At 30.8% G+C, this 10,820-nt stretch overlaps 1 protein-coding gene and 1 pseudogene across 1 annotated transcript; both read left to right on the plus strand.

Annotated features, from left to right (window-relative positions):
* The first annotated feature begins 4,701 nt into the window (after positions 1 to 4,701).
* LOC125827917 (uncharacterized) lies at positions 4,702 to 5,562 on the plus strand. Its single transcript, XM_049507249.1, has 3 exons — positions 4,702 to 5,212; positions 5,397 to 5,465; positions 5,552 to 5,562. The coding sequence occupies exons 1-3, from the start codon at positions 4,702 to 4,704 to the stop codon at positions 5,560 to 5,562; spliced, it is 591 nt and encodes a 196-aa protein (XP_049363206.1).
* A 124-nt stretch (positions 5,563 to 5,686) lies between these two features.
* On the plus strand, positions 5,687 to 6,446 carry LOC125827845 (uncharacterized; annotated as a pseudogene).
* Positions 6,447 to 10,820: the final 4,374 nt, after the last annotated feature.

Consider the following 10,820-nt stretch of genomic DNA (forward strand, 5'->3'; position numbering starts at 1 on the left):
ATATTTAAAAAAAAAAATCATACTTCACCCTCCCCCTCCCAAAAAAAAAAGACCACCCACTCAATCCCCCACCCCCCCCCCCCCCCCCGCAAAAATTGATATTATTTTATTTTAAAAAAAGTAAAATTTTACCCCATCCTAATTAACCCTTCGCTCCTAATGTATTTATTTTTACATTTTTCTCATTTTGTGTTAGATATGTTCGCACATATATTTTTAGAAAAAAATTCTACTAATATACCAAATATAACATAAATAAATAAGAAATTAGAAAAAATCTTGTGACAGCAAGTAAAAAATATTTTCGATGTGTATATATCTAACACAAAAATGAGAAAAAACATTGGAAGCGGAGGGTTAGTTGGGGTGGGTAGAATTATTTTTAAAATAAAATAAAATAATATCTAAATTATTATTTGAGGGGGAGGAGATGAAGTAAAAAAATTTAAATACTTTTATAAAAGAAATTTAAACAAAAATATGGTCGGGGTGGGGGTTTGGGGGGGGGGTGCGGTGAGAGAAAGTGATGGAGTGGGGTAAGAAAAATATTTTACATTTTATTTTATATAATAAATATTATTTTTTAATTTTTAATTTTAATTAATATTAATAATTTATTTAATTTTTGTCAAGGTTGAATGTTTTGTCCATGTTGAGTGTGATGTGATAATTTTTTAAAATAAAAGAGAGAGTGTATTACACACATCATGATGAGAGTGGTATAAAAGAGAGAGGTGTGTTTCTCAAACTAAAAAATGATGGTTTAGATATGAAATTCATACTCTCAATAGTTTAATAATGAAACTCAAAAAAAGGTATAGTTTATGTGTTTTTTTTACATTATCTCTATATTTTTAGATTAGAAACAACAATAATAGTTAGGCTCATTTTGAATTCGATCAAGAGCCGCTTCATGGACCAATCGATGGCTAGACATGTAGAGATCAAGATCGAGTATTCAATTGAAAGATATATTCTAAACTAATTGATCCATCAAAAGAACAGTTCGATGCACAAAACATCTTACATTAACAGGGTTCAAAAAAGACCACATCTTAAAGGTGTGATGTAGACAGTCTAATTTAATACAAATATTAACGAATGTTTCCACTAGTATGTAATAAATTTGATCCCTACACATATTAGTGAGGATCATAGTTGAAGACAAGACTAGATGTGATTTGATTTCCTCTCGTACGACTAAATGCAATTCAAACATTGGATTATATTCATAACATACACTTAAAATAAAGGTAAAAAAAATTGACATAAAGTGATATTTATGGAGCCCTGATTTTTCTCACGCCATGAAACACAAAAGTGAACTCTACATAATGAATCCTGAATTATGATTTATGCTGCAACCTAACCCCACTATATATGAAAGTTTCTTCAATAAAAGTTACTTTAGAAGGTTTCGATTTTCAAATGCTACAAAAAATCATAGCAGACAAATAGCTATCATATCAAATGATATGACTAGATTTTTGGGACAAGCTTGCAATTGGAAAGATTACTATGTTTTTTGTTTTTTATTTGTTAAAAGTTTAATAAATTAACAATAAAGTTGGAAAAAAAAATAGATGTGAATTTCTTGTAGCCGATTAGTGGACCATTTTAGTTGCTAAAGAAATTTCGATCAGCCGAAAGAAAGAGCCCACAATAGGGATGACAATGTGCACTGTGGCGGAGCGGGTTGAGCTTAATCAGCAAAATTTTTAATCCACTCAGCTCTGCCTCGCATAACATTTTTTTTCATTTTCAATCCATTCCACCCTGTCTTGTATAGATCCGTTCCGCATAATTTTTTTAATATTTTCTTTTTCTAGTTAAGTTTGATACTAAAAATAAAATTTAAAAAAATAAATTCATTTTTTCATTAAGTTGTGTCAATTAAATAGGATAGTGACTTAAAAATTTATTTTTTAGAGGTCAATTAGGAAACATGTAAGAAATTGTATTATTTTTTATTGAACCATTTTCATTTACTATCTTGAATATTTTAGTAGCCTTACAAAAATTATCTTAATAAATAATTTTCTATCACTACTCTTATAACATGTAAAAAGTTAAAATTAAATTTGATCGCACATAAAATCTCACATATACCCGCAACCCCCTCCCCCCGCATTAGTTTTTTTAAAAAACACTTCAATCACCCCCACATAGTCTTAAACCCATCCCGATGCCCCAGTCATCCCTAGATATGTGCATGTCGAGTCTAACCCTTTTTATTGCCTAAAAAGTTTATAATTTGGACGTTTCAAAACCAATTTCAAATATATGAGTATGTGACGCTTAACTTTATGAGTTTGATTTGTCAAAGTTTAACTTGAGATAGAGTTTGGCTTGACAGTCTCAAACTCTGGACAAATTAATTTATTTGATGTTTGACTTGGTACCTCTATTTTTTAGACAGATTTATCTAAAGTTTGGCTACGTAATCTCAAACTTCATACATTTTTGTATGAACTTTGGCATGAGAAATGCAAACTTCAGACATATCTGATGTCACTCATGGTACATCGTTTATAATTAGTTTATTTTATTGCACTTTTGCTCTCATTTGGCCATAAATTTTTAAGTTGAAACTTGAAAATTTGAGTTTTCGGAATTGTGATTTTTAAAATTTGAAGTTGTGTTTGGACATACAATGTACTTGATTTTTTTTTAAAGTTTTGTGACTGGAAGTCCAAAAACACAAAAGCTTGCCTTGAAATATTAGAAGATCATATTTTCATCAAGTTTTACTGACCAAACAGATTATTGAGTGTCAGGTGCAATTGCTAAATAGGCCCAAAAAAAAAGAAGCCCTGCGATTCACACCTATCCATTGGGCCCATCATTTTTGCCTAATTAGACCAAATTTAAGCAGAAGAAGAGAGGGTAAAGCTCGGCCCACGTATAAACATGGGCTTCTACAACATATACAACCGAGGTGTATAAGTAGTAGAGAAAATTTTACATATAGCAAATAAAAAATTGCTAATTGTATGCTATAGCAAACTTGGTAAAATTGCAGTCCGTAGCAAAATTATAGTTTGCTATGGACTTTTCTTTCTGTATATTCACTTGTCAATTTTTATATTTTTTATACATTTTGATAGTTTAAAAAAGAAAAGGGCGTTAATTTTGGTTAGAAAAAAAAGGAAAAAAATCACTGAAGTCACGCACGTTCTGTTCCAATCGAATTCCCTTCCTTCTTCGTCGTCTTCAACAGTAAGAACTCCATTGTAACTCAATTCAGAAAATTGATCAAGCAATTGACAGTACTACACAAACAATCGAGATCATTGGACTGTAGAGATAGCAGTAGGAGGTAATTTCATGACGAAAACATACTCTGATTTTGCTTTTTTAGGTCGAAGATGGTGTTCAACATGTATTCAAATTCAGATTTCCTTTTTAACTATCATCAATTTAAGTTGAATGTATATTGAGAGGTGTATATTTTGTTCGAAATAGAGTTTAACAATTATGATTTGTATAGTTAATTTATAATCTACAAAAATTTGTGATCTGGAAATTTTCTGGATGAACTTGTTGATTATTTTGAATTTGTGATCGGAGATTCGCTCATTTCACAGTAATATTTGTGTTCGGATTTGTATATTTGCTTAGAGTTTATACGTATAGGTTTTCAGATATGATTCAGTAAGATATGTATAATACATATATGAAACTATTATGTGTATGTTTTATACAGTTATCTTCATCATAATGCTGCACTTGTATGAAATTATATAATTGTGTATAAAGTTATAATTTGTGTATATAATTGTTTATATATAAATGTATATGCAGAATGTGTATATAAAAGTTTATATGAGTATGTAATTGGAATATGTATATATGTGAATAATTGAAGTTGCTAGAATTTGTATAAATATACATTATGTTTGTTGTTGAAATTCTTAATAGTATAAATGTATATGTATATATAACTTTTTTTTATACAGAAATTTTGAAAAATGGCTTCATTAGCTATTTTGGTTGTGCATTCCGGTAGATGGGACAATGACAATTGTTACGTTGACTATACAATTGAGGGGGTGATTTTTAAAGAAAGTTCATCGTATAGGGAGTTGTATAATGTTATTGCAATGCAACTCGGTGTTGATACAAATTTGATTAAGCTGAAACTTGAGTATAGGGTTAAAGAAAGCAAAACGCCAATGTTGATTCACAATGACATGGGTGTTAGAGTATATATCATGCTTAAAAAGTCTGTAGATGACTTCAACAAGTATCCAATTTGTATAAGCAAAATGGATAATAGTAGCAATATCACTGAACTGTGTGAAAGTTCAAATCAGGAGAATGATATGGTTACATCAATTTGTAATTATGGTATTGCTGATTTTGAGACTATGTATATGTCAATTGGTGAATTGGTAGAGCCGCTTTGTGTCTTGGGGTCAGGGAGCTGCGATGGAGTCATTTCAGATCCTTGTAATAAGTACGTGGAGATTGACCAAGTGTATAAGAACAAAGCCACTTTGAAATCTGTGTTGCAAAATTATGCAATTGAAAATAGATTTCAATATAGAACTGTGAGGTCAAATGCAATCAGGTAACTAGTTTATACAACAAATACATTAGTGTATATGGTGTTTTAGTTATTTGTATATTGATATGTTGTGCTGTATTTGCTGATGTAGTTATACGCTGGAATGTATTTCTGATGAATGTGAGTGGTTGATGAAAGCATCAAATATCAGCAAGTCTGGAATGTTTAGGATCCGAGCATTTAATACAAATCATACTTGTCCTTTGAAGGATAAAGTGTATTCACAAAAACATGCAACAAGCAAGTTGATTGGTGGGATCGTTAAGCCTAAGTTTGTTGATCACAAGAGAAAATATACACCTTCTGATATTAGGAGTGATGTAAAGATATATTTGGGAGTTGATGTAAATTACTCATTGACTTGGAGGGCTAAAGAAAAGGCTCTGATTTCATTGAGGGGAACCACAGCTGCATCTTACAGCAAACTTCCAGCATACTTGTATATGATGGATATTACATATCCAGGCTCGCATATATGTCTAAAGAAAACAGACAAAAATGAATTCTTGTATCTTTTTGTTGCATTGAATAATTGTATACAAGGCTTTGATCATTGCAGGCCTGTCATAGTTGTTGATGAAAGTCACCTAAGAGGACCGTATAATGGAACATTTGTGGCTGCAAGCACAATGGACGGAGCAGGTATGTTTCATTGTGTTTTTGAATGTATATTTTTGATTTTATGTTAATTTGTATGTAAATAAAAATGTAGGACAGATTTTCCCACTGGCCTATGGTATCATTGATTCAGAAAATGACGCATCTTGGTCTTGATTTTTTGTACAACTAAGAGAGGCTTATGGGGAAAGGAGTAATATGTGTGTAGTCTCCGATAGAAATGAGAGCATCATAAAGGCAGTCACAAAAGTGTATAAAAACGTGCCACATTATGCTTGTATGTGGCACTTGTGGTGTAATGTAGAGAAGAAATTTAGGAAGGCATCAAAGGAGCTAAGTCCTGTGTTTTATAATATGGCAAAGACTTGCAGTAAAGTTGAGTTTGATAGGTTGATGGATACTGTAGAAAAGGTTGATGTAGGTGTCAAAGAGTATTTGGAGCTAGCTGGATATGATAAGTGGTCAAGGTGTCATGTAGAAACTCATCGGGGATGGGCTATGACGTCTAACATTGCAGAGAGTATAAATGCTGCATTAGTGTCTGCACGTGAATTACCAATTTTTAATTTTCTAGAAGAGGTTAGACTGATGTTTGGGAGATGGAATCATGACAATAAACACGAGGCAGCCTGCACATTTACTTCGTTGATTGGAAAATTTCAGAAGATACTGATCGAAAATGAAGCAATGAGCACACGAATGAGGGTATGTTTTATGTATATGTAGTGTTAATTAATCAGTTATGCACACAGATAGAATATATATACAATTGCATAGACTTATACATATAAATAAATCTATTTGTATGAAACAGGTTGTGCCATCAACTGAATATATATACAATGTGACTGATGATGGTAGGAGTTTTGTGGTATGTTTAAAGAATAAAACATGCAGTTGTGAAAGGTTTCAATACGAAGAAATACCATGTGAACATGCTTGGGCTGTACTAAAGAGGAAAAGTCTAGTGGCTGATGGATATTGCTCGGATTAGTATAAACCAAAGACGGTTTTGAAAATTTATGAGATACCAATTTATCCATTGCCTGATGTAGCAAAATGGGTGATACCTGAATACATAATGTATGATGAAGTCCGGCCTCCAAAATTCAAAAGACCTCCAGGAAGGCCAAAAAATAAACCCCGTTCAAAAACAAAACGTGAATTGCTTGGTCTCAAAGGGAAGCATACGTGTAGCAAATGTGGAGTTGCAGGTCACAATAGGCGTTCATGCAGAAACAAACCTCAAGAAGTTTAATAAGCTCTTTCGATTATATTTGAGTGTAAAATTCGATTTTATAGATACTTGAATGTTATTCTGAACTGGAATGTTGATGATGGAATAAAATTGTTATGTCCTATTAATTGTGATCTTTTTATCTTCATTTTGTATTCATGCTCTTGTATATAATATGAATTATCGTTGGCGTATATATTGTACATCATATACATAAATTCTATATGTATAAGTTAAATTGAACGTTTTATTATATTTGTATAAGCTGGATATTGAACATTGTATTCTATTTGTATTAGTTATATTGATTTTCCCTTTTTGAAACAGAAAATGTATATTCATAATGAATTAAGGGAATTAAAGATTGTATAAACTTTCGACATTTATACAGTTAATCTGTAAATATATGTTGTTAGTTAAGTGGTTTGTATACTTATACTTTATGAACATCCTATAAGCCTAACAATGTAGATGTATATATTCAACTTAAATGTACTCTTAGATTTATACTGTAGTGTGTAAATAAACATTGTATAAGTTGATTTGTATAATTAAACTTTATGAACAAATTGTATAATCCTAACAAATGTATATTTATACACTCAATATAAAACATGATTATACAGTCCAATGACCCACAAACCACAACTTCAGTTTATCATTGTGATATGTATAAATGTAAGTTTTATCTTTCCTTTTTTTTTACTTGACACAACAATAAGTGTATACATATACACAATATAAAAGATACACATAGATTTATACAGTTAATGTATAAATATACATTATATAATTTAGTTTGTATAATTATTAAAGTGTTAAACTGCATATATAATGAAATTAACAAAAACAAGTAAGTAAAAGACTTAATCGCTCAAATGAGTATATTACAATCAAAAAACTGAAAGTTCAAAACTTGAAGTTCAAAACAGTAAAGGTTGTTATGCATGCCATTTGCATATTAAAAAAAAAACCAGAAATTTAGTATTGTTCTAATTAATTGTTATCTTTTCACTACTATCGCAATCCCTATGAATCCTGGTTGGCCTTTCTGGTGCCTCACTGTCATTAGTGGCATCGGCTTGGATCTTTTGCACCCCATAGTTCCACAATAAAGAAGCATATTGAATACGTGTAAACTCTGAATCGAAGATTTTGGAACCACATTTCCATTACTGATATGGTCTGCATAAGCAGCAACATATAGTCCACAATCGCTGAAAATAAAACACATCCAATTTTATGGTCAGTATAAAATTAACAATAACTATTTGAATAAAAATAACCATAATAAAACTTACAGGCTTCCTGCATCTTGTTGTGGTATATCATTGACATAAATCATTTCAAAAGAGTCACATTCAGAGTGGGACTGTACTTTGGGTGTGAAGATATGTCAATGCCTTTCTTCCCATAAAAATCAGACTTAGATAAATACATGGGAACAAGTTGTGCATATTTCTTGATCTCATTCTCAACTGACGAATCGTGTAGGGCACCACCCCTAAGAGAATCATAGATCTGTATAGATCTATCATTAATAGACACAACGATCAAAATCCAATGAAAGATCTCATTGATGTTAACAGGAATGAGGATGTTATCAACTGTATGCCAAGGTCTAGCAACATGCATTCTGTATCCGTTAATATACTCAATAATCGACTCCTTATACTTTCCTTGTTAATATTACTTTCAAAATTATAATAAGCATCCAGACATTGGTAATCAGATTACTGAAATTGCAATCGACAGTGATAAAACTGAATGCATTGGTGTCGGAGTACTTGGTCTTTTGCGTATATAATACAAAATGACATCTACATGCTGTAAAAATAAGAAGATATAAATTATATAAGTGTGATCAAATGTGTATGTTTAAGGGAACATTATACATTTATACAACCAAATTTTATAAGCAACCAGTATAAGACATGAATCAACACAACAATAAACAATGTAAAAATAATGATTATACATACAATGACCCACAAACAACAAACTCAGATTTATCAAAACAGTAAAGGTTGTTATGCATGAATCAGCACAAAAAATCTATAGAGAAACATAAATGTATAAAAACAACTAACATTATATAAAAAGTTCATTTATACAGAACATGTCAACTGTATAATGAAATAAATAATGTAAAGCTTACGAGTCATCAAGCAATTGATTTTTGTATGCAAGCCTATAGAACCAATTCTTGTTTTGGACTGTGACAATTCCAAAATGAAATCACATTTGTAAGACAGACTTGTTCTTTTTGTATCGCTCTTCTTTGCCATTCCTAACAAAATAACAATAAAAGACAAACAAATATACACATATAAAATTAAATCTCTATATTTAACAATTACTAAATGATTTACTTTGTGTTGTGTCTAACAAGCAGCCCTTCATTTAACCATTTCCAGAAATAAATATACAAGTTGTACGCTCCAAATCAGACATTGCAACAAATGGATGTTTCAAATAAACGAGAAATGGAACCTTGATGAACTACCTGAAATGTATAAAGACATAAATAATCTGTATAAGACTTAACATTTATTGATATATATATATATATATATTACTATGTAAACAGTTAATTTTGTTGTACCAGCTGAACCGAATGATGTCACATAAGGCGATGTGTTGAATGGGCCTGGACGCCTTTCCCTATGAATTGGTAATGGTGTATGCGCGTCCACAGCTAACAAAGGATGTAACACCATGCTTCTTTCTGGATTAATGTTTGGCTGGTCATCATGTACCATTTGAAGAGGTGCTGGAGGCATTAAAACTTCTTCAACAACTAACTCATTGACATTGGATGATCCTGCTTTGTTTGTATCTGAAAATTCTTCTTTTTCCATCTTTTCAGTTTGATCGTGTATAACATTCAACAAATCCTGCTGTTATATAACAATAAACAAAATATATGACAAGAACATACAATTGATCCGATTATATACAATTATAAAGTAATATGACAAGAACATACAAAAGATGAATTGTTGAAGTCTGTTTGATCATCCATGAATTGAGATCCCTCTTTGACCACTTCAATTGGAACATCTTCACAATTCTCCTTCTATGTATAAAAGTATAAACATATATTTATATATTATAAAATTACAAAAAAAGCTATTGAAGAATTCAAACCTCAGAATTGTTTTGAACCTCAAAAATATTGGAAGTGTTCTGAACCTTAAAATTGATTGAAACTCCAGAATTGTTGTGACCCTGCAACAAATATAACTTTGTATATTAGTAATAATTATTTCAACATTATTATACAGTTTGTTACAAATTGAATATTGCTATTAAATTATACAATAGATAATTATACATTTGGACAGTTACTTAGTTGTATATGTATAATAATAATATCTTTACACATACATGTACATGTATATGTATATGTATTTTATTGTTTGGAAACATTTTAACTCTATATGTATGTTAGTTTATTTGTATATAACAATTGATAATGTTGTTTATAACACAAAAGAAATAAATTACCTGTGGCTCGGGATTACTGAATTGTTGAACTAAAGGGCTAAATGCTGACTGTCCAGCTGGAGAGTGTAATTTTGACTGGTGAATACTAACATCTGGAGTAGATGATGGGACTGATACTCGAACAACCTTCTGCAGATTTTTTAAGAAAATATACATTATATACAAAAGACCATAAAAGTTTAAATAAGGAACAAGATAAAATAGGTATAATACCTCTTGATCATTTAGATCATTAAAAATAGATTGACAGTTCAATTCAGAAGGTAAATGTTGAGAAGGTTCTTCGGATTGAACGACACCGACTGGCACTTTATCTGTAACTTCTACACCATCACCCTGAAAGAAAAATATTAAATGTATATTTATCATAATTATGTATAATATATATGTATTGATCTATATTAACAAACCTTATCTTCCGCATTCTTTGATTTGATAGAATCCAACACAACTTTGAAGTTGTTTTCAATGAAGTTCCTTAAATTAGTAAACTGTTTCTCCATCTGAAATTGGACATATATAGGTAACTTTAACGCTAAATATACAAATTAAAAATAATTTTAATAAATAAAAACAATTAAAAAATAAATACCGAGAGTTTGAATTGATCAAACTCATCACGCGATATACTGAAATCATGTGACTTGCTGGTAGATGGTATTTCGAGAGGAACACTTGATTTAATCTCAACATTTTGCTTAATGCCTGTATAGGATGGAACATTAGCATGTTTTTTGGCCTGCGTCTTTGGGAGTGGTTACTTAGGTCTTTTTGCAACATTGGCACGTCGGGGAGACTTTATTAAACAAGGCTGCTTTGAAATGACCCTAGGTGTTGTCTTCTTCTGAATAGGAGTGACTGTCTGCCTTGATTTCTTCTTAGGAG

The sequence above is a fragment of the Solanum verrucosum genome, unplaced genomic scaffold (genome assembly GCF_900185275.1).
Source record: "Solanum verrucosum unplaced genomic scaffold, falcon-dt-bn FXZP01000064.1, whole genome shotgun sequence".
Lineage (NCBI taxonomy): Eukaryota > Viridiplantae > Streptophyta > Magnoliopsida > Solanales > Solanaceae > Solanum > Solanum verrucosum.

Excerpts from the sequence above, each read along its gene's own strand:
- LOC125827917 (XM_049507249.1), top strand. The coding sequence starts at position 4,702 with ATGAAAGCATCAAATATCAGCAAGTCTGGAATGTTTAGGATCCGAGCA. Across the intron at positions 5,213-5,396 it reads AAGCACAATGGACGGAGCAG|TCTCCGATAGAAATGAGAGC; the intron begins GTATGTTTCATT and ends ATATGTGTGTAG.